The sequence below is a fragment of the Leptosomus discolor genome, chromosome 1, assembly GCF_034619465.1.
Source record: "Leptosomus discolor isolate bLepDis1 chromosome 1, bLepDis1.hap2, whole genome shotgun sequence".
Lineage (NCBI taxonomy): Eukaryota > Metazoa > Chordata > Aves > Leptosomiformes > Leptosomidae > Leptosomus > Leptosomus discolor.
In genome coordinates, this window is record NC_141391.1 from 179,393,129 (window position 1) to 179,418,214 (window position 25,086).

General features: G+C 39.0%; 1 protein-coding gene across 2 annotated transcripts in view; it reads right to left on the reverse strand.

Moving 5' to 3' along the window:
• Window positions 1-5,718: 5,718 nt before the first annotated feature.
• Window positions 5,719-25,086, reverse strand: part of MYRFL (myelin regulatory factor like) — a 46,604-nt gene continuing 27,236 nt past the window's right edge. Inside the window, exons 14-25 of one of the 2 annotated variants that reach the window (XM_086471813.1) lie at window positions 21,514-21,677; window positions 20,863-20,926; window positions 19,628-19,713; window positions 18,722-18,793; window positions 18,556-18,602; window positions 18,273-18,437; window positions 13,082-13,156; window positions 10,752-10,839; window positions 10,454-10,528; window positions 8,291-8,399; window positions 5,899-5,973; window positions 5,719-5,805 (exon numbers count right to left, since the gene is read on the reverse strand). In XM_086471813.1, coding sequence (XP_086327939.1) covers window positions 5,719-5,805; window positions 5,899-5,973; window positions 8,291-8,399; window positions 10,454-10,528; window positions 10,752-10,839; window positions 13,082-13,156; window positions 18,273-18,437; window positions 18,556-18,602; window positions 18,722-18,793; window positions 19,628-19,713; window positions 20,863-20,926; window positions 21,514-21,677 — 1,107 coding nt within the window. The remainder of the gene's footprint in view (window positions 5,806-5,898; window positions 5,974-8,290; window positions 8,400-10,453; window positions 10,529-10,751; window positions 10,840-13,081; window positions 13,157-18,272; window positions 18,438-18,555; window positions 18,603-18,721; window positions 18,794-19,627; window positions 19,714-20,862; window positions 20,927-21,513; window positions 21,678-25,086) is intronic. The other variant, XM_086471824.1, reaches the window with a different exon arrangement.

The following is a 25,086-nucleotide window of genomic DNA, read 5'->3' on the forward strand; positions in this document are numbered from 1 at the left end:
GGGCCCGGTCTTTCAAAAGTGCTGAGCACATCGTTTTCCTAAAACAAGGTCTGTTTGATTAGTCCCAAACATACGTAATCCTGACATACACGAGCGTTTCAGTGTGTTTAATACATTTACCCTTACACCACTGCTCCACTTCCAGTTCCTCTTCCCATTCAAAAAGGGAAAATACTATTAGCAAAGTTTTATTAGCGAGCAATGGAGGCATGAAGGCCTTCACCAGTGGCCCCAGGTCTACAGAGGAGTGAGACTGAATCCTAGCCTCCTTGGGTTAAAGACATTGTCCAAATCTCTGGATCTACAACTAAAACTTCTCAAGCATTCTGTTTCAAAAAGCACCAGCTCCCCTAAGAAACCTGAGAGGCATCACTCAAAATTCTTCTGTCTGGAATGAACTAAATCCTGGCTTTAAATAGAACATCAAATTTCCAAGCTGATATGATCAACCTCCTTGTTCTGCTGACTGATGATTTTTAATGTGTTGACCAATTACAATCAAATTTGATAGAGGCTCAACCATATTTTCTACAAGATTCAAGAAAATCTGAAATCAGGAAGAGAAAAAGACCCAAACTGGTGCCCATACAAAGAAACACAGGAACAATTTAATATTTCCAAGGCAGGCAAGAATCCCCTGAGTGAGGGAGCAGCCAGCTTTTCCCCATCAGTATGAGAACAGCTCAAATCAGAGCTGGTCCTGCTTTTTGCCTTGTCCAACAGGTAGGGAACATGAAAGGAAGAAAACACCATGTCGAAGAGGGATCCAGGGAAGCCAGCAGAGCAGGTGGGCTTTTTGCAGTGGCAGACTGTCAGCAACACAGGACACAAATCTGTAGGAAATTGCTTCTCTGTAACACAGTTTAGCTGGGACATTAAGTAGAATTATTCCAAGATAAAGGTAAGATCAGTAAATGATTCCTATAATGAGTCTCTGTAAGTTGTGTTCAATGCTTTTAAGTGTACTATAATGTCATATATAAAAGCATGTCTTCATATAAAGCAACGTCATAAAAAAGTTTTAAAGCACTGCAACTAGTTTATCAATTATGATTAATTTTCTGTGTATCTTGAAACTAGTTTCTATACCTACAATGAACCAATTTATTTTAAACATACTCTAGCACTCAGATCAACGAAAAGAGTAAACCTGATGTAAATCAGGTTTTCATTTTGCAGCTGGATTGTCTCAGGTTCTATGCAATGGATTTGTAATTTAAGAAGATAATGACTCCTGAGTGAGCAACTTCTCACACTGTGGGCAGAATTTAACCCACTCACAATTCTCAATGGAAGTATTTTTCTGATTCTAGAAAGCAAGTTGGGATCCTAGAAAAGTGTAGATAAGCAGGACTTGATCAAAAGCTCACCTCCATGTCTCCCTTAAGACCTGTGCCACGCAGGACACCAGACTCAGCTCAAGGATTACTAGCTTCTCATGATAGGCTCACATCATCCACCAGGTCAACACGAATAGCCTCCTCACTACCTACCAGGCCCCGTCTGAACTAAGGAGTCGCTTGAACTGACCTGCAGCCAGAGCAAAATGCCCCTTTGCTCACAGCTGTCTACAGCTTCAGCTGGGGTTGTGCCTGAAGGCTATCGGCTGTTCCAGCTGCGGGCTCACTCCCCAGAACCACTCGTTCTGCTCTTCTGCCTTGTACTTGGTTTCCATGGGGTGACCATGCAGGATTTTCCCTTTACAGCCTCTCCACTTAGTGCGCCGGGCTTTCAAGTGATCTCAGGTCCTCACTTAAAATGCTGCTGCCGCTGCTAGATCAAATTTGCTGAAAGCAGGGCTAGGTAGTTTGTGTTACAGTCAAATAAAAATGTGAATGGCCATATCCTATTCTTGGTATGAACAGCAAGGTTGAAACCCAGATCAGGTGGTACCAGATAGCCCTATTCTAACTCTAGCTCTGCCTCCTGCAATCTACAGATGTGTCTGTCACCCAGATTGGAAGTTTGCTTTGCTTCTGCTCCCTTTCAAGTTAGGGGGAAATATTCCAGTGGTGGATGTCTGGTAGTCTCTACAATTCATCCACATTGTGTCAAAAATAGGTAAGGGAAAGGGATTTTCCTGTTCCAGTTAGAATGTACATAAAACAATAATTTGTTATTCAGTATCACAAAAATTTCTTCAAATTACATTGTAACTAACACTACAAAAAAAATTGTTGCAACTTTATCACTGAGCACACAGAAATGGCAAAAAAAAAAAATCAACTGAGATGCTTGAACTTTTTAGAACTATGTTTTTCATTTGGAAAAAGTCAATTCCTTTAGTTGTTCAGACGGATAATGCTGCCAGCCATGTTTTCCCTGTGGTATTCTTCTATGGTATTCCTAGCTCAGTTGTACAGAGGAGAAGGACTGCACAAGGTAGAGAATGTCACCAATCCAGTCGTGTCAAGATGAGTTCCATCTCCCCAAACACAGGAAAGTGCAGGCTCAGTAGATACGGGAGGGAGAATCACTCCTAGAGCTTCCGTACTTCCACAACAAAATGGACCAAAACCTGGGCATGTACATCACCCACCGTGTATCTGGTGGGGCTGCGTCACGGTTTAACCCCAGTAGGCAGCTAAACACCACCAGCCACTCAATCACTCTCCCCAGTGGGTGGGAGAGAGAATCAAAAGTGAGAAAACTTGTGGGTTGAGATAAAGACCGTTTAATAGGTAAAGCAAAAGCCGCGCACGCAGGCAAAGCAAACCAAGGAATTCATTCACCCCTTCCCATTGGCAGGCAGGTGTTCAGCCATCTCCAGGACAGCAGGGCTCCATCATGCGTAACAGTTACTTGGGAAGACAAAATGCCATCACTCCAAATGTTGTCCCCTTCCTTCTTCTTCCCCCAGGTTTATATGCTGAGCATGACGCCACATGGTATGGGGTACGGAATATCCCTTTGGTCAGCTGGGGTCAGCCGTCCCAGCTGTGTTCCCTCCCAACTTCTTGTGCACCCCCAGCCTCCTCACTGGTGTGAAAGCAGAAAAGGCCTCGATGCTGTGCAGGCACCCTTCAGCAGTAACTGAATCATCTCTGTATTGTCAGCACTGTTTCCAGCACAAATCCAAAACATACCCCCATACAAGCTACTATGAAGAAAATTAACTCTATCCCAGCCAAAACCAGCACAGGCTGGCGCTCCTTGGGCTTGCTGAACCCACTGTACATGCACAGTACAGCCAGCCAGCACATGCCTGGCAATTCAAAGTATTCAGAAAAGGTTATCCAGGTTGAAGGAGAATTGAAACATTTTCTGGGATTTCCAGGTGACCAAGCACCTGGCTGACTCTCAGACAAAAGAGTCATTATGCAAACATAGGCTGAATCATTATATCGGGTATCTTCTCTTGCGCTTCGGTGAAATCCCAGGCAAATAGCAAAGTTTTTCTCTTCTAAGTAGATTAAATTTCTAGAAGGAAAACCAAGGCATGCTCAGGGATGCTCAGGGTTCTGTTACACTACTAGTATTTTCTCCTGGCCCCAAGATCCACTAACTCATTCGGTGGTAACTCCAATATAATTAGTGTCACAAAGGGACAGAAGTCACCTGATCCCCATTTAAAATGGTCAAAACACTACTGTTAATATGTCATTCCATTTAAAAAACTCTTTCAGCTCACCATCATTCGCAGCAGGAGCCTGAAGACTGTCACAGTTTTTTCAGTGCTAAGTATTTCATGTCTGCCAGGTCCTCCCTAGCTTTTGCCAAGGTGGAATTTTGTTAGCTAAAACATGTTAGAACACGGCCTTCGTACAGCAATTTGTCACCTTAAATCTGAATAAAATCTTCAAAAGTACCTTACTAAAAATGTATGACAGGAGTAAAGAATTAGTTGAAAATTCTTGAATGGGCAAAGTAACGTGTAATAAAATCACCACAAGCTTTTTCATAATGAAAATAGTTGCTATCCCACATACATCTCACCCCAGACTCTAATCACAGGAAGTGTTTCAATGACAGGAAACACTGGAGCTTACATTCTCCTACTGCAGTGCTCTGCGCCACTGAGAAGAATATTTCAACGCAGAACAGTGTGATGAAAACCAGGTGGGTCTAGAAAGGTACAATTTTTGTTCAAAATGCACATGCATTCTCATCTGTGACCAGGTGGCACTTCTTAGGAATTACCCTGAAGTACAGACCATAAGAAACTAAAGGCACAAACTTCTGATGCTTTTGGATCCAAAGTTCCAAGTCCAGTTAATCTCTGGAATATTAAAGAACATGTGGTCTACACCATAAATACTTCCCAGGAAAAAACAAAACAAAATGAAACAAAACAAACCCCTTATATGTTTAAGGTCAAAGTAGTTAGTCATTTAAGGCAAAAAAATCCACGGACATTGCAGTTTACCCCAGCTGAAGCACATTCAGCTAAAAAAAAAATCTGTGAGAAGGTCATCCTTAAAGAAATCCCAAAATAATGAAACTGCTTTCTACAAAGGCATAGAAACAAATTAAACTCTCCCATCACATCGTCAGGCAATAAATATACAATTAAGATACATCGGTGTTCACAACGACTGTAGTCAGCTTTTTTTGAGAGATTAATTTTTCTTCCTAATGTTTCCCTTTCACTGCTAAATAAAGAATTTCATTCAGACCAAGGTTGTACAAATGTAACTTTTACATTATAAATCTTTAAAAGCCTACAGTCTCTCCATTATATTTACTTCCTCTTCTCTACACAAAAAGAATGATTGTTCTAAACATACCCCGCAACACTATTTATACTGTACTTGGTTATTACATCTGTTTTTCTTCTGTCTGAGCAACTAACATGAAATTTCATTCAAATAGCTTTACCTTAAAAATGCATTTCCTACATATAAACAGAAAGATTTCTCCCATGCAAGTGTGTATCTTCATCCATCTTAGAAAGCCATGCAGGCAAGACATTATTCTTCTCAAATATTTTTGTTCTTTCATCACACTAGCACAAATCACAAACACCAAACAAAAAATGTGAATTTAGGAGTAAATAGTTCACTCCTGCTGTACAGTTTAAAAAAAAAAAAAAAGGTAGCTGAAACATATCTCATTCAAACAGCCGCAGTGTCGTTAAATCACACAATTGTAACGGTAATGATTGTTTTGCTTTCTGAAATGGAAATACTTACACCGACTGCAGAATTGACCTGTTGTTCCCTAACGTACAACACTTATTTTAGAGGGTGTTTGCACAATGCTACTTTTCTCTCTCGAAGTTTTGTTTGCTTTTGGTTTTGTTGGTGAAAAAAACCCCATAATTATATATAAATAAAGGGCAGCAGATACTAAAAGAAGGTATATGCCTGTAGGACAGAAGCAGGTCTCCTGACTGCAAATAACATTTTATTACCTTACCATCTTCTGAGGACTGGAGTGTATCCCAGCTCAGCAGAGATCCTACCCATTTGTTCTTGTCTGCTATATGTACAATATCATATAACTTCACTATGATCAATGGGATTATCTGTTTACATATCATATACTCCATTGCCTCACGTCCTTTTAGAAACAGTTCGTGGAAACGCAGAGCTATGGTTGTTGTCAAACACTTGATTTTTCTCCTTTTTTTTTTTAATTTAAAATTGAAACAAAAAAGAAAGTGCCATATAACTCAGCAAGAGGCTTAAAAAAATATCTGGGGCCATTCACGAGTCTCTTTTTCATATCAAGAGCTTCCTTGTCTTTTCCCCAAAAAACAGACTGATCAGCAACATTTTAATTACACTGCCGATAAAAATAGAAGTAGTAATCAGTAAAAAACATTCCACCAAAATAAGGATCTGTCGAGCAGCCTGCAAAACCCTGCAGAAGAAAAATAAAGGATATTCATATAGGATCTTCTCTCAGTTCAAATGCTATTTGCCTTTTGCTGTGTTGCCATTTGAAAAGGCTTACCGGTACAGCTACACGGAAATAGTATGCGCTGTCATACAATGTAGCTACAGGGAGAGTCCAAATATGCTGACGTCCCTAGATGGTAAACAAGAGAGAGAGAGATTAGATAACCCTATTTCGCATTAAATTGGAGAGAAGGATAGGCTCTGGAAATATTTCATTGACAAATGCAGTGCAAAGTAATTATGATTACAGGACTTGATAGCTATAGCCAGAGTATTTAAAGACAAAGTGCTGACTTTAAACCCTGCAAATGTGCGTTTGCTCTGATCAGCTCTGCCCAGGAACCGACAGACATCTGGCTCCCAGAAACACTCAGCTGGCTCTGAATAACTGAACTCCCTCTCTAGTTTTCCAAGCAAATCCCCCAATAAATAGGGATTGTTCTTGATGCACCCAGCGGCCTGAGAGCTTTAAGGTGTAATAGTAGCAAATGGCAATTCTGCTGATTTTGAAACAGCAACTTCAGTAGTCCTCAGAAGGCAGTGAAAGTTCCTCTATATATTCTAAAGACGTGAGTAGCACCTTCACTCAATATTTCAAAAACAGACACAGACAAGATTTCATGCTATTTTTGATTGCAGTGTCCTGCCATGTACAAACAAAATAATATATTTTGTATCTGAAATGTTTATACTACAATGAATAAAATAAAATTCAATCCTCACCTCTTTCTAATCTAATGACATGGTAACTTTTGTTTCATCAGCTTCTAGTGTCTCAACTCCTTCATCTTTCCCTCCTCCCTGCACTTTCTGACACATTCTCTCTGTTGGATATGATATGTTCACATGATACAACTTATGTGAGACTGCTGAGTCCAAATGATTGCTGTCCTGCCCTTTGGTAGGGAATAAGCCTTCCAGTCCCTAGGAAAATCCTCTTGAAAAAAACCTCTTCAACTAGGCAGCATTTCTATTCTGAGTCACATCAAACCTGAATGCTCACTGCTGCTGGACGCTAGTTAGCTTTAGTCTTTTGATGTGGACTTCAGGTTGATACAGGAAATCTCTTTGACCAGTATTGGCAGTAAGATTCAAGCGTATTTCTTCATTGAGAAACTCTCTGGGTCTGACTTAATTTCAATTCTGTTGGAATTACAGCAGACAGGTCAAAACTTGGACAATTTTGGCTTTGACAGCTTTGCAGCAGTTGCAGAGAACCCTGTAACTTTTTGCAAAGGCATTTGAAAAGTTGATCAGAAAGTCAGCTTAAGGGTGGGGGTATCCCAACTGCTCTAATTTGACAAATCACCAAAAAAGTAATTTAAAATCAATTAAGAACATATCATGTATGGCACATAGATCAGAAATCTAAAGCTAACGTTTTAACAGCTTTTATTCCCATTGAGGCAATCCAGAGAATGACATGTAAACAACTCTTGCTTTTACAATGAAGAATTTTCCCTAGAGAGATTTATTGGTAAGCTCCTGTTCACACAGAAATAAAGAGGAATACTACCACTGTTTCCAGTGAATTCAAGACTTGAAAACTGGAATTCACTACCCACAAGACAACAATGGAAAGAGTAGAGTAGATAAGAGTTTGGAGGACTGTCTCCTAAGACCCTGGGTGAAAAGTACTCCTATTCCTTAAGTATCTCTGCAGATATATAGAGTAATAGCGGTGAGTTAGGCTGAAGTAGACTCAAAACTGTCCTGGTAGAGAGTCACTAGAGAAGAATTTTATAAAATTCAGCAGAAAACTGACTCCTACAAAAACGCTGCATCTCATTATGGTCACGCCAAAGCCAGCTATGACTGGCAGACTCGAAAGCACCACTTGGATTTCTACTACCTTAATCAAGATCAGAATTGTGCAGCCATTAATTTTCTAAGACAGGTTCTAATAGACTATTTCTTTTTTCCAAGTGCCCATAAATACACTATTAACAAGGTGACTAGCTGGCATGACCTACCCTCCTTTCCACACTCCGGAGCTGAAGATCTTCATGATCTCTTTTATCTCTTCATTCATTCCTTACAAACAGTGGTATATAAGGCTACCCAGCAGAACTAGGTATTATAACCTTCAATATCTCCCTATACTCCAGAATGCATCCACACAACACTGCGTGAATTAAGAGTATTATTCAAGGGATCATGATGTCTTATCTATGAGACTCTGAAGCTTTTATGAAAAGTAAACAGACCTAATAGAAGGGAATTCTGGAGAGCAAGGGGAGGTTAAAGATAATCACAAATTATTTCAGCACTGTATGTCTTCAACCACCAAAAGGAGCAGAAAAACGAATGTTTTTTTCCTACATACAGCTCAATTTTATTTTCAGTTTTGCACGGTACCTTTAATGCAAGAGATGAAAAAACTGCCATGTGTGGGCAGTATATAAAAATGATCCCCACAAGCCAGAGTATTGCTGCAAAAATCTTACCTGTGTGGTTTCTAGGAAATCCTTCTTACTGTTTTGGCTTGAAGAATAGTGGGAGCAATAATTTCCAAATGTGACTTTGCAGAGAAATACAATTAATGGTTCTGTGGTGCTTCAAGAAGTAGAGAAAAATAAGGGTCTATCCAATTGCTCTTAAATAGGAGAATCATATATATATAAATACAAAATACATACAAGGCAAACAAATCCAAATAATTGAAATGTGGCAAAATAAAGCAGAGGAGCTTACTTCACTAGTTGAAATGAAGGAGGTAAACCTAAGCCATCAACCTCTGACCTTGCCCCATTCCCTCCCACAAATGGAGGGTGTTTTGCATTTGGAAACCTGGATGATCTTTACAGTTACTAAGAGAAATCTAAAAATGCGTATTAAACTCCCTCAAACCTCAAGCATATTCATACCAGAAGCTATTGTATATGACTTTTTAGACAAATTAATGGTCATGACACGCTTGAGTTGCATGGCTTACACCACGCATAGGCATAATATACCTGTGCCAGAGGGTACCTGGGCATCTAAACACAACATCAATTTTATGGAAGACAAACCCACAATAAGCCTTAAAACAGGGATGTATCTAAGTAACTCCCATTTGCCACTGTTCACATCCAAATATATCATTAAAAAGAAGTAAAAAATATCCTAGACTTTGTCTGGGAGAGAAGTGGTGAACAGAATTTCATTGAGAATTCTCCAACAGCAAGGACCTCATGGTCATATCTTCTCCAAACTATCCCTAGAGGGAGTTTCCAGCACTTCCTAGCTCACCAGATGGCTTTTCTCAGAAGAATATAAATAAACAAAAATGCCTGGGAAATCCAAAGGAATATGGCAATTGTTAGCAGAAAAAATGAAAACAGAAGGTGGGGAAGAAGTGGCATGAATATTTACAGTTTAGGCTGTGGGGAACAATGAAGCAACCCCCAACAAAATGTGCTTTCACAATTTTAACAAGATATTATAAGAAACATCAATTTTAAAGCATATAATTAATATACAGCAGATTCTCTGTCCTAGAGGGGCTGTTAGTAGCATGTGTTGGTTTCATTTGATTTTATTCAGCAGGCATAAAGGTTTTCCAAATTTTTGAAGTATTTACAGTATCTTACAGGAGTAATCCAAATATGTTTGGGCTTTGTTAAATGTTTTCATTTTTTTAAATTTTGTGGCTTTGTTTAGTGAAAGTATATAGAAAAGGTATATATTGAAACTTCCCCGCCCCTCAAACCACAAACCAATACCCAAAATAAATTCAGTAACTGCTTCAGTGAAAGTCTGAGTATGATGTATTAATCCCTACATAGGAGGGCTGTATTATCAGATTATAATGGCATGACCTAGAAGACAAATTTCTGTGGCTGTAGAAACAAACAGGCACTTCAGGAGTACTGTTATATTTCCTCTTATCTGATAAAGGCAGGTATTTACAAGGATAACACTGACGATCAAAAGACTGGACCTAAAGACAGTCCATAACTTCGCAGAGCCCTTTCTTGAAGAGGCTGGAGTCACAAAATGTCATCAAGCAGTGTTTGGCAGCTGTCCTGGCTATCGCTGGCCTTTCTCAGAGAAGCATCCAGAAAGAAAGGACTTGTTACTTCTAGGGGAACACAATGGATCTAGGCTTTTATTTGAGGAGAAAATATCTGCTAAGAAGAAGTCTGCTGCTTATTCCTGCTCTAAGTCACAATCTTATCCATTCCCAGAGGTTCCTGCACAAGAATCCCCTTTTACAGGCTTGGCACAACAGGCCAAAAAAAGGTGTTCTCTGGAGTTATTTATGTATGTTCCTACTAATACTTCTCTACTCAAAAAAAAAAAATCAAATCCCTAGGCCAAAGGCCACAATCTTGCTAATATATGCATACAAGTCTGCTCAAATCATTATTAGACTGAACCTTAAGATGGCTGGATTTTAATATCTGCATCAATAGGTGAAATTGTCATTGGGCTGAGACCAGTATTGGGCCTATGCTACAGCAAAGGATCTACTCAAATGAATACATTAAGAACTTAGTTGTGCATAGATTTGTCCCACTCCTCTGAATAGGGACAAATTAATGTCACAATAGAAATCAGGCAAGAATTACTATCCAAAAAATGAACCACTGTCTTATATGTATATTATCTTTAATTGTACCTACTTTATTTCCAGTGAGAGTTCTACATTCAGGGGTGTGTATTTGTTAACAGGAATAACATAGCTGTAATTTCCAGACCTGAAAAAGGTGGCATTAATACACGTAAGATTTCGAGGTAGATGGTATCTTTGCAAAAACATGGAAATTGCATCTAAAGTTAAAAAGAAAAAAATATGAAAAGGTAGAAAATACTCTTGCATGCTACAGGAAATAACTGTGAGAAGGAGCCAGCCAAGCAGCCATGCCACATTAATGGTATTTTATTCTGCCATAATAAAGAATAATAAAACAATTTACCTACTTGCACTGTAGATTTTTACTACAATAGCGATTGTCAATGGTTTGCTGAGTTTCCAAAATCTGTATGGAACTGATTGTTGTATCAATCCCTAAAAATATTAAGAATAATGTTTTATTCTTGATTATGTCCGAAATCTTAGATAAGAGCATAACAAAATTGCAGCTAACATAGCGGCATCTACACCCTTGCTTGCCACTATAGGAGTTTCTGTGGGTCTAAATTAGTGCTCAGTAAAAAGCCTCTGCTTGATTACCTTCATTCTGCCATTACAGGGGAGATAAGACTCCTGTTCAATTTACAAGGACAAATATCCTGGGCACTTAATATTGTAACATTTTCTTTTGGGCAGACATTGAAGGCTATTTTCACGGCAGTCCAAGTAGAATACATTTGTGTCAATGTTCATTCTAATGTACGAGAAGCCATGCTCATGCAAGTAACAATTAACTTCAAAAACATTATCTTTGTTGAGAGAAATAATTTGGAATGCAACAAAACTTGTTTCTAAACCTATGCGCAGGAAAACTACCTAACTAATGAATATTATAATTTCTTTATAAAGTGTTGCCAAGAACTGAAAGAGTTTTCTAATGTTCTACGTATACAATGAAGAGTATGGCCACAGTGGCGTGGCTCTTCCCCAAGGCAGATTAAACTCATGGAGAGTTAGGTGTCAAGAACCAGCATGCTAACACAGCAGCACTGCTTCTGCTTCCACGGCTGGCCTAGGAATCACTGCACTGAGCTGCATCCAGGAAAACTTATTTCTTCTGGGTACATCTACAGCATCCGATCAGTGCAGGTCCATAGCTAGGACCTGCCGCACCTCAGACCTCTAAACCAGCCTGCTTCAGTCTGAACTGCTGAGGGACCACAAACAGAAGTGGCTGAACAGGTTTAATCGCCCTGAGTGGCCCTAGGCTCACACGGCCAATGGTTTGGGAAAGGCCCAGGTGTGGAGGGGGAGTATGAGCCATCAGCAGATAGCCAGAATCCAACTGTTGCCTACAGTACCAAGCTGCTGATATTTTTAAGTCTTGCAACATGGTGTAGAAAGCACAAGGAGGTCTTGGTTCATGAGGCCCAAGCCTGCTCTTCACATCGCACTGTGAACACTGGGTTTGTGTTTCTGCTCCTCTGTTCTACAGCAACAGTTCCCTACTTTGCAGAGAAACTTGATGACTGTAGGCTGACCTGTGCTCTGATTATAAAACCTCTGTGTGGTAGTATACACTTAACTTCCAGCATGCAAATATCTACACATATGCTTAAGTGACAGAGGGAAATTTAGAATATTCGTCTCAAAGAACTAGCACAGAAGAACACTTCCCTATGACACAGCATCTCATTAGAACACATATCATAGTAATGTCTCAGAGGCCCTTTTCTGAGGTGTGTAGCCATGTAAAAAAAATCAGAAGGGGAATGATTTTTCCCAGATCATCCCACTGGGCCATACCCAGGCAACAAGCAGAACCTGTGTTCTATTCCTCACATGGCCCCAGGTAGCAACCTGCTTTAAGTGCATGCCAGTGTATAGATGTTTCATCATGCAAATATTGCCTAATCTGTAATCAAATTTTAATTAAAAACCCCCAAACCTTAAAACAGAGCATCCCCATAAACAGAAAAGACAAGGCATAATCCTGCTCATAATGAACAAATGCCAGAGCATGCCATTATAACATAAGTAATCAGCAGATACCCATCTTCATGGAAAAGAATTGATATTTTGAGTCCAGACTGGCTCTAACAGCAGTGCACAGTCATTAAAAGGGGAGTCTGAAATCAGGCCAGAAGTCTTGTGTCGAAGAACATAATTTCATCTCCACTCAGGCAGGCAGTGTCAGGATCTTAGGGCACAGATGGCCCCTTTCAGCAGCTGATGTTTTTAATCCATTAGGTCAACTAAGCCAAACCCCAAACACTTCCTTGACACTGTATCATGCATTTCCTGCACACAAATACTACACTGCTTAAGAATTTTGCTGTATAAGGGTTAGCAGTGCTGAACACCTTGTAAGATCCTGTCAAGGAAAATACCACTTGTCATTTTATTGCATTTGAAGCCAAGTCTAAGAACTCTCTAGAGAGGGCATACAGAATATCTATAAAAATCTAATGAAGGTGTAAGAATAATTTGGAATGACAAGAAAATTATAGTGAATCACAGGTATTTAATAGATTCCTAAGTGCTAATTCTCCATAATGACCATTTATAAATGAAACTTCTTTAAATTCCAGCAGCAGAATTCCAAGCCTAAAGACAGGTCTTCCAAGTTATATAAGGATACATTTCAGCAGTTTTTTAAAAAAAATATGGGACTTACAGTCATTTCCAAGATCAGGTCTTCCGTTAGATTTTTTGACTGGATCTCCTTCAGGTAGCATGTCGCTTTTGATTCCTGTGAAAGGATGTATGTACAAACGTCCCCGAGTTAGCCTGGCACAGTTGTAACAGCAAAACATTAATACAACACCAGGAGATGTTTTGTTAATGATCTCTTGGATACAGGTATGCATGACCACAAAAGAAACCTTTAAAATACAAAGCACCTCTATTCAGAAGAAGATACATACAGTCAAAAGCAGTTTGTAGATAAAAAGAAACAAGCTTTTCAAATTCTACAGGATATCTAAAACTTTTTTTTTTTAAAGTAGAGTAATAGAAAAGATTTCATCCCACACAGAATATCACCAATTGTTATAATAGAGAGACAAAGCAAAAGTCAACATCCAGTCAGGCACTTCAGCACAAATCTGATCATAAAGCTGCATCCTTCTTACCAGTGAGAAAATGGCATTAGTAAGAATAGGCATCTGCCACGCAAACATAGGCCAGAGGAATAACTTAGCTCTTTGAATGTGAGATGTAAGACACCGAGGACTGACTCAAGTGAGACACAGTACTTCAAAGAAAGAAGGATGAATCACCAAACTAAGGAAACTAATACACAGCTCTAACAGCACAATCACCATGTTCACTGGTGTCACCTCTGTAATTTCAAACATAGAACGAGGCTGGGAAATATAAGCTATCATTATCAATATTTTTTATTATTATTGTTGTTGTTATTATTATTATATTAATTTTCTCAGCACTTCTCTAGAGAAGTGAACTTTAATAGATCTTTAGAATAATCATCACATAGTACAACCTGGGGAAGGCGAAAGGCCCTTCAAGCTGATGGGAAATGGTTTAAAGCTACTCCTCTGCTTTTACACTAATTGCCAGCCAAGAATCTGTCTGGAGACACGTTACCAATAAACTGGCACCGAGAAATGTTGATCTTGCCTAAACCAACATGCTTCATCAAATACCATTTCATCTGTGAAAAAAAGGAACCATGTATTTCGAGAATTCCAAAATGCTCCATTCCTGTGTTTTCCAAAGGAAACATTCTGATTTCAAAATGACTGTTTAGAACAGAAGGCACTGTTTCATTATATAAAAAATTATTTTACAAAAGGAAGGATCAAAATGCATTATTGCACAGAGATTAAAACAAGACTGCTGGATTGACCTTACTGTATTCTTATTCATTCCAGATTTTTATTTTCATTTCAGTATTGGGAAATAAGAAAATCCAGACTTTTCTCATGCTAGCAGGTGACTGAGAGCATGGAACATCATCAATTGGAATCTAAGGGCCCAGAAGCAATGTAGTACAAAATGATCTTTGGAATTTCTATCATTTGTGTGTTTTGTTATGAATCTGTGATACTGATGCCAGTTATTCCTTGAATCCGTTTTCTATTCACTTGCTCATCACACAAATCTACCAGTTCTGCCAACTTAGGTGGTAACTGTTGCATTTAGTAGTCATCTGCTTTCCCATTTCTTTATACTGTTCCACACACCTAGAAAAGCGGCTACTGAACACAAGCAATCAGTTATACATGTACAGTAGGTCTTGAGGCAGATCTAGAGAAAAGCCTATTTGTTCCCTCATTCTTCCTTTTCATTTACAAACCAGTTGCATCTTCCTTTCACTTTGCTCTGTTTCCTCTTAATAGTCTAGATACGTTAGCAATGCATTAAGCATTCCCTGTCATTTTCACTAACAGAGCACTATTCTGTAGGAAAGCCTATGTCCCCTGGTAAAGGTAAAAGATTGCTCACTGAAAGAAAGATGTTCTCCCCATAGATAAAATACCTCAGCCATGCAAGTCTTGGCAGGAATATATATTAAATACTTTGAATTACTAACATTTAATAGATTTTTCTGCAGATGATGGAAGAATGCATTAAGCAGGTATCAGAATTCTGTATAAAAACTAGGATGGAGACAGATTTATTTCACTAAGATTTCAACTATTTAAACCGAGTCAGTAACCAGTAAAGAAATCTATTTTTACTTGGTTTTTCACTCATCATAATATTACTATTCCATTGTCCTTTAAGATGATGCAATCCAAATGAAGTGTAGAAAACTGGACCCTGATGTTATTTTCATTCATTGAGAACACCAGGAACCACCAAAAAACACCACAGCAGCCTTCAAGAAATTGTAGTGAACTTCCATTCTGTCACATACAGCAACTCTGAGGGCTTTCTCAAAGACCCACATGGGGTGTGATGATCCAATTCAGTAACAAATATATAAAAGAACAAACATGACCAGAATGTAATGAGGAAAACCATTATGTTCAGGCAAGACTCAGATAAACTCCAATAAATGTGGTATCTTTTTTTTTTCCCCTCAAGCACTTTCTGGTTTTAATTCCTCTGAGTTGTAATATTTTATAAGCAGTAAGGAAAAAAACTGCTGATGATTTCTTGTGGTGGTGGTACTTTGCTATCAATCCATTAACTACCATCTGAAGGCAATAAATGCAAATGCATGAAGTTGACCAAAATCCAGCAGCAACCCTTACCAAGCTTTTATTGTGAGAGGAGAGACACCAGGAAGAAACAACACTCTAAGAGAAAGTAAGGACAGCCCCTGGTTACCAGTGACACTTAACATGAAGGGGTGAGCAATGAGCACTAACGGCATAGAAGCAGAGAGCAGAAAAGGCCCAGATGCTGAAGGGTATTCACTCTCCTCAGTTCCACTGAAATCAATAGGCGTTCAAAGGTCCAAATCCTTCAGAGAAATCCGTTCTTAACTCAAAGAAAGGATGAGGAAAAAAAGCCACACTAGCTAGACTACATAAATGTGTGCTGAATTTTTGTTTAATAAATTTTGTCTTGCTTGCGAATGTTTTTGTTTCTACTTGAATGCTCCTAACACCCTCCTCCTCAACAAATCTGAGATGCAAGGGTTAGGAGCTACAAGGATGCACTCAGTAGCAGCCTGCACCCACAGAATTCAAGTATTGCACAGTGAAACAGTAAAAGGTCTGTTAAATATGAACTCCTAAATTAGCATTTAATTCAACTGTAATTTCAAATAGCTTTATCTTTCCACGGATCAGACTAATCAGCTGATTCTAAAATATCCACTGCTTATCTTGATTATTCCCCATATTTAACTCTTAGCTTTTTGCTCTGAAAACATTTTCCTTTTCATTTATCTTGGCTACTGCTACATTAAGCAGCTTGCTGGTTTTCCTTCTGTTTGGATTTCATATTGACATTGTTACCTTCCATCTGGGGATACATTCAGCTTCATTAAACTTGTGCAGATCTGAAATCTTTCAGTAGCTTGTGTACTGTGCTGATTTTTCACTCTTGGATCCACACTTTAATGCTATTTGGAGCATAAGACCTTGAGAAGGTAATGCTTTGTGTTTATTCTTATCTTCTCTTTCCACCTAATATCAAAAGCAGCCAGCTGGGGACAGGTTTTCATATTTCATTTTCATCCATCTACTCATTTGTAAATGAAATTAATGTCTTTTTAATTAATCAACACTCTTTCAAGCTTCAGAGCAATACAAGTCACTCAGGTATGACCTCTTGTAAGCACTGTATTGAGCTATATATGCTGCAGGGCTTATTGTAGCACTAATCACAGGAATCACAAGGACCACTCACAATGCAGCTTGCCTGCAGACAACAGCACTTTGCAGTATAAAGAATGGCCAGTGGGTGAATCCCACTGAAACAGTTCATGTGATAAGTGCCACAGCAGCTGGCAATGCCTGCCCTAGCAGAGATTTGTACTTCAGGGGCTGAACTGCATCTATCCCCAATTTCACCTCAACTTGCTAGCTGTGGCTGGTGCAAGAATTCTTCCCAAGACCAAGAAAGGAACGGTACGAATGCTGGGGTTAGTAATACTAACACTGTACTAACAAAGAAATAGTGTGGCCAGCAGGAGTAGGAAAGTGATTTTGTCCCTGTGCTCAGCACTGGTGAGACTGCACCTCGAATGCTGTGTGCAGTTTTGGGCCCCTCACTACAAGGAAGACATTGAGGTGCTGGAGTGTGTCCAGAGAAGGGCAACGAAGCTGGCGAAGGGCCTGGAGAACAGGTCTTATGAGGAATGTCTGAGGGAACTGGGGTTGTTTAGCCTGGAGAAAAGGAGGCTGAGGGGGGACCTTATCGCTCCCTACAACTACCTGAAAGGAGGCTGGTGTTGGTCTCTTCTCCCAAGTAACTACAGATAAGACAATAGTAAAGTTGCACATGGGGAGGTTTAGATTAGACATTAGGAAAATTTTCTTCACCGAAAGGGTTGTCAAGCATTGGAACAGGCTGCCCAGGGAAGTGGTTGAGTCACCATCCCTAGAGGTATTTAAAAGACGTTGTAGATGTGGTGCTTAGGGACATGGTTTAGTGGTGGGCTTGGCAGTGCTGGGTTAACAGTTGGACTCAGTGATCTTAAAGGTCTTTTCCAACCTAAACAATTCTATGACTCTAATGTTAAGGTCTGGGAAGAGGAATAAAGATTCCAACAACTCTTGTATACCTTTATGCATAAACTCTTTCTTACAAATTTTATAAAAGTTGTAAACAATACACCTACTCATATATTACACATATAACTTCTGGCAGACAATATCTGAAAGAGAATTCACTCCAGTAAAAGTAATTTATTTCATAAAGCTCTGCCTTCAAATAACATTCCTCTATGCAAAAACCCTGCCTGAATGAGCAGAGTTTAAATTCTAACTTTTATGCTTTCTGGCAGCTGAATTTCTGTCTCTGTCCACAGAAAAGATGTAGTATCACCACACTGTGACACCATTAAGCGTTTTGGGTTTTTTTACATCTGTTAATTCACCCTCCACTACCCTCAATCAACTCCTGTCCAACTGTAGCCAAAGGTTAATTAAAGGAATTAGTGACTTTCTGGTTCACATGAAATCGTATACCGTGAATGGCCAGGAAGAACAGTGACACCTGGCAAAACATCTTAGGACCAAAAATTCTTAAAGGTAACCAGGCCAGTTTTTTCAAAAACATACTGACTGCAGTGATGATTAGTTACATCACGATTTTTTAAATCCTCTGGACTAGGCTCTTTTGTAGGAAGCTAACTACCTTTAAAGATTTATGCCCTTTCCTCCCCATTCTTCATATAGTCTTTACTCAAATGGTAAATAATAGAAATTAATGTTTCAACTTACGTTTCTCCTTTGCATTGGTTTCCTCATAACTTAGAGATTTGACTTTTGTTTGATGAATTGGACAACAATAGACTTTGTCACAAGGCAAAATGTCACAGAAATTCACTTCAGGGATCCTGCTGATGGGTTGTGTGCTCTGAGAAATTATGCTTTCCCCCTGCAATGCTAAAGGAAAAAAAAAACCCACACAATCCTTACTAGTGCTGTGAATCTATTGGCATTTTATAATAGCACAGAAATTGAAAGGCTGTAATGTGTATGCAGACCAGCAGAGATACAGTACCTGCTGTAGTGGTAGAGGGAGAGAGTAGAACAGAACTTGAGGTACTGCTGATGAAGAAAAAGAAAAACAATTCCTTAAGAAATGGACATCAGAGTTGTGGACCAAAACAGATTGGTCCACAATCTATTACTAATTCCAATTCACTAACACTAATTTAACTACTTGCCTGTAAATCAGATGTTTTTCAAAATGTCCATCATGAATGCTAAGTAAATATAGGGTCGATATTGTCAAAGCACTGTAGAAAGAGAATTATTCTGTAGATTTACATCCATCTCTTATGTAACATAATATGAATAATACCTTGACAGCACCTTGTCCAAATGTAGTAATGTAAGACTTAACTACCTGATCACTTTCCCTTTAATGGGAAAAATTTTGACTGAATTTAATGGGGTTTAGATCAGATACTTGTATACAGTATTGTATTCATATACTTGTATAATTATGTATATATATATATAAATATACACTTGTATTCAACACAAAATGTGGCCAGTTTTCCATTGTAAATAGAACAACAACACCAGTTCAAAGTACTCAGCTCACAGAGAGATTGTAAGCCATAGATTTTTGGACTGGAAACAGAAAAAGGCAATCTCAAAAGTCCAGAGGATACTTTCCTTTCCACAAGTCGAAAGTCACAAGTTAAACTTTCAGAGTCACAGGACTGCCCGCCACATTGGGAACAAGTCCAGCTTCATTTCACAGAAGAGAATCACTCTGTATATCAGAAACTATACTTTGGCACAGAATGATTGCATAAAAGATGCAGAATCTCCAAGTCCAGTTTTGCACCTGCAGCATGAGCCACCACAATATATTCAAGGTGCACCATACATTGTGACATGGACGGAGATTAGTTGTGTGTGCACCACATGAGTATCTCACTTTTCTAAAACAATTGTAACTTTACAATATTACCAGGTATATTAATTTTTAATTTTAATACATTATGCTTCTTGAGTAGGAAAGGTCAGAAGAAGAAAAAAAAATTGCCATCTTCTTTCTAATGACATAAGTAGAAAGGAGAAGGGAGAAACAAGCCAACTTGTTGACAATTAACTGTTACCATAGTGCCATAATAGCAATCAAAGCTACTATGGTCACCCGGAAAATCTTCACGGAGCAAGACTCTTTCGTCTTTGACAAACAAACCTAGGAAAAAAAAATGTTTGGTTGATTTAAGTGGCTTAAGCTACTACTAGTAGATTAAGAAATACTACACTAGTCTGACTTTAAGTTAGCCTTGCTTCTTTCAGAGGAATCATACAAGTCATCCTTATATAGGTGTCATTGTCTAAAGAGAAAAACTTAAGTAATGAAAGGCTACCTAAAACTGTGAGTGCACTGCACACTGTTGGGAAGTCTGGAAACACAAACATTACACAGGAAGAAAGGATGAATAAAAATAACAGCTTCTCTTTCCTTCCTCTCATTTTTCATACTCTTGAAGTATTTCAAGATCAAATTAAGAACTCAGTAAGCAGTGGCCAGAACTAAAAGATGAGCAGCTTTCAGTATATGCTCAGACCATGTTAAACGAGGGCTGGTGTAAATACACGAGAAAGGCACGTTATAAACAATTAGGATGATCTTAGATGATGTAGCATTTGATTGTTATTATGGAATTATGGAACATTTGACCTATTATTGCCTCTTGCTCTTTGGCACTTGCAAAAGCAAGGTAAGCAAATGAGTTCATCTTAAAGAACAGGACTTAGTAGCCTAAGAAGAATGTCTTGAAAAATGTCAACATATATTCCCTAACTTCTTCAATCCCTGTGAAAAGAGGTCTCCTCTTTCTACATGGGCAAGAGGAAGTCATGCAGCAATAGCAACAACATCCTATCCAGGTCTCAACCACCTGAAAGACAGCATTATCCAGTACAAAACAGGAGATGGTAACTGCAAACCGCAATGAAGGACTCATCCAAGGAAGAAAGCTGAGGAAGAATTGCCACTGTGCAGACTTCCAAACTGAAACAATTGTTTCCGTGTAAGGCTGCACTGCACCCATGTGAGCACACCTACAGGCTCTACAATTATGTCCTCTTGGTCACTTCCTTCACACCATTACACAGCATGGATCTACTATCACACATGCAGTGTATAGGCAAGAAGTAGAAGAGTCTCAGACATATTTTCTATGTCAGTACAGCTAGTTTTAAAGCTTCTAGCATGACATTAAATAATTCTGGCTAAGGAATTTGGTTCTATATTTAGAACATGAAAAGCCTTCGCCAATATTTCAGCACTTAGAAAAACTCATTCATAGGCATATTTAATATATTTAATTTCACTCACCTTGCTGGATTTTAGGAGGACTGATTTTTTTGATGGTAAAAGACTAGTAGCTCGACTATACCTGCTGTGAGAGACAAGATCTCTTTAACACACAAATGCTTCAGCAACTAATAAATGAAAAAGAGACACTTTCAATAGGGCATTAATGTCACTTGCTTTTGCAATTTTAACATTTACAAAGAGAAAGGCAGAAGTGTCATCAGATTCATTTTCAAGAACAAAGGCCTCCAGTTAATTCATTCAGGTGAACGCTATTAAACGCTACATTTGATTTCAAAGAAAACTTGGGGAGATGGTTTAGAAACAGGAAATGCTCATCACTCCCACTGAAGCACTAATGAAGATTCTTTCTTGCAGACAAAGCGCTGCAGATTTCCCTTAGCAGCAATTCCCAAGTTCCAGGGCTGTAACTAGATGTGATATACCCGTGCTTTATGCAACTGAAGGAATTACAAAAATTACTGCAATTTAACAGCATTTCAAATATTAATTTTGTGAGTTCAAAAAATATGAGAAACTTGCAATGTTTGCACAACTTAAATTCTGGAAATGAGCTGAACTCCACTGCCAAGCAAAATCAGTTTTCACTTCTACCACAGATACCACTTTACCGATTTCTGTGCTATCAGAGAACGTCCCAGACAGAGGTACCTGACTTTGCTCTCGTTGCTGACTGTTGACTTTAAACTGCTCAACCGTTTCAGCCTGGCCAGTTTCCTATTCCACTGTTCCAATTCTTCTATTCTGACTTCAAGATTATTTGTTAGTTTACAAAGCTGCTTTACAGCACCAACGTTCTCCATAAAGATCTGATCCTGAGAAGCAAAACAACAACAAAAGCAGATACAGTATATTCATCAATCAGATGTAACAAGCAGTAATGAGCACACAATTCACGTATGTAAGGATACATTGAACAATTAAAATGCAAACACAAGTTATCTCAGTGTAAATGGAATGCACTTATGACTATAGAACCCTTTTGCTAGAGTGCAAAAATTGCTTATGTTCAATTTGCAGCAAATTGAAAATGAGGACTCGCAGAAAAATTTGAAGAATTTAAAGGGCCTTGTGGACCAAGAATTTAAATTATATTTTACCTTAATACTGTGTTGAATTTTAAACCTTAACACTGTCACAACAGGCGCCTACTGTTTGATTTGTAGTGCTGCAGCTGAACACAGATTTCAGAATCCCTTAACAAAATGTACATCTAACCATCTACCTACAGGACTGACTAACCTGGCTCAGACAAGCCAGAGTTCCTATCCATGTTGTACACAAAACATGAATCACTCAGGAATCAGTGAGACAGGGAAAGATCCAAACCAAAGGTTGAGCTGTGATGGCATAATATTTTATTCTCCGTTTCAGCCTCTGTGGCTTCTTACAGGAGTCCTATAAGTTCTAACACCATGATCAGCTCCACAACTAACACAGTTCAGACACCCTCCATTTATTCCTTATGAATATTTTACCCAGGAAAAGCTTTCTATTCTTCTACTACCTGCTTAACATCCAGGTATCAATCTGCTGCTAGAGAAGCCCTCAGTACAACCACCCAAGTAATATGTATTTTATCTATTTCTGAGCCAAAAATTATTACTGATCCACTGCAGGAGCACGGTAACAGCATATTTTCTTTGCTGTGTTTGAAAGAACAGCACTAATGTACAGCCAGACCGATGCCATTAAATCTTGGATGAAGCTATTACTGCAGTTAATGTTGCTAAGTGTTCCAGTCTCGTCAAGCCATGCAGAAGTAAGGCAAAAGCAGTTTTGTCTTTGACATAAATGCTATGCACACCTTTCTTTGAAAGGTGACTGCATTCCACAAAAACAGGCAGTATTTTGTATAAACAGAACCAGAGCACAGGTATTGGTGGTAAGTTGCAAACTTCTCCACTGCCAGAAGACCAACAGCCTGTTTAACTAAAAAGTGACTTCAGAATAACCTCCTGTGCCTAGAACGGTGAAATTATTTATACGGTCACTTGTCCTTGTATCAATGATATGTAGCAGCTGCCCTTTCCATTCTCTTCCAATCATGCATGAATCTCTTCTAGGTGACTTCAACTAGCTGAGAAAATGGCTCATCTGACAAAATGAAGGAATACTTTCTTTGAGAAAAAAAGACTGATTAGAGTTTTACTGCCTCATTGACGACAAAGTACTGAGCACAGTGCAACTGAGAAGAGAAGAAAGATTCTTGTCCCAAAATCCCAAATTTCCACACAGTTGAGACATTCCTCTAGAAAGTAGCAGAGCCTGGTTCAAATGTGTAACGCAATCCGTTAATTTTACAGAGTTTGACAGCTCCAAACAGGTAACTGACAAAGAGACACAACCAAACCAGCCAATATCCTGTTTATCTGGAACTAAACTTGGAATGTGAGATTGTAACAAAGTTCAAGGCCTCATCACCTGCCTAACTGAAAGCAAAGATATGAAGCACTGTCCATTTACTACTCAAGGTGCTGAGCTATTCTGGTGTCAGGAGCTTCTAACATTTAAAGCAGATGTTCCACCTGGACATCAGATGTTCCAAATCTCTGAATTCAATATACATCTTAAACTGTTAGACACAGATCTCACCCCAGAGGTCACAGAATTGACATCCACATGCTGTGCCATAGGTGTTAGGAGAAAGAGGAGAAAGCACAGGTTTACCTAGCCATATTAAAACAATGTCAAAGTGTTTGTGAAGTGATCCCAGACCTAGCCAAGCAGTCAAGAAAACACTAAGCAACACATAAGCCATTGCTGTAATGACTCATTCCTGCTTGGGTCACATCCACAGCAGAATCACAACCCGCAGGGTGCAGTAGGCTTTCTCCATTTGCTAGGTCACTCCCCTGGAAGACATCCTGGCAAGTGTTGTCCAGAGACCCAAGCTACAGAGGAGACAGGGAACACAACAGGCCCAAACAGCACTGCTGTGAGGCACTGTTACAGATGGTATTTTGTGTGATATTTCAGCAAAGAGAGATATAAATTAAAAGCTCAATTGTCCAACCTAAAAGTTTTGTCAGAAAAAAAAGTGACTACCCCAAAGCAGTTTTGTGGGGACTCAAAAATGCAAATGCTGCTGCAGCTGCCACACAATGTAACAGAAAGGGCTAAAGGGCAAAATGAACCTAGTGTCTCTATCTAACACTACTGCTCTTCTATGAGCATCTAGAAATCAGCTACAGGCTGGAACCCTGACGAAATACAGAAAATTTTCTAGAAGTCTCCTTTTCAACAGTATCTCTAGAAGGTGCTCTTTCCACAGCTTTATTCAAGGTCGCCAATTCATGCTTCCTTTATATGGAATACAGCCTAGCAGATTTAACCTATGAATTTAACTTACTTGTAGCCTATCAAAAGAAGACAAGTGAAACGCAATACTTTTTATAGATATTTTCTCCAAGTTTAGTGGTGTAAACTTGTGTTTTTAGAATAATGAAAGAATGTATGATTATAATGAATACAGGATTGTGTTCAAGACATCATCCAGACAAGACAGGGTTACCATTCTGTAAAACTTCCCTCTTCCCACCATTGGCTATAAGCTGCAAAAAGCTGGGAAATGGTCCTTGACCTGCAGTGAACTAGTGCACAGCAGAGGTGCCACTCTGAGCAATGGTCTGGCCAAGTGCTGTCTGCAGTCATGTGTGACTGGACTCTGAGACCAACAGTCCCTTGGAGTCCTACTTCTACAGGAAAAGGAGGAGTAGAGAGCACAGGACAATAGACTAAGGCATTGTTTCCAACCTGAGTATTGTAATTACTTCGTGTGCCATAAACATTTAAGAGTATACGACTTTGGAGCTATAAAAAGGATTTCAGATGGCCCAAAATACCTTCCCACAGAGCACACAGAGGCAGCATTTGTATTTGGTATGAAGTGATTACATCAGGATTAGAGTAAGGAAGTTTTTATTTAACAAATAGAATGCCATCATTGCTCAATTCACTTCTGGAACACTTAATTAACTTAAGCTCTTAAACATAAAAGAATGCTTTGGAGTCCCACTTGTTGGACCAATGCTATGAAATCACTATTCACCTTTATTCAGCAAAGTTAGGTTTTTCCTTTTCTCTTTTATGGTATGTAAATACTTTTTGTCATTAAAAGATTCAGCCATTTACTAATACCTGGTGGTTCACTTTTTCTCAACGATTTGCCAAACGCTATTTTTGTGAATACATGCGGAGGCCTACAGCTTTGTATAAAGCACA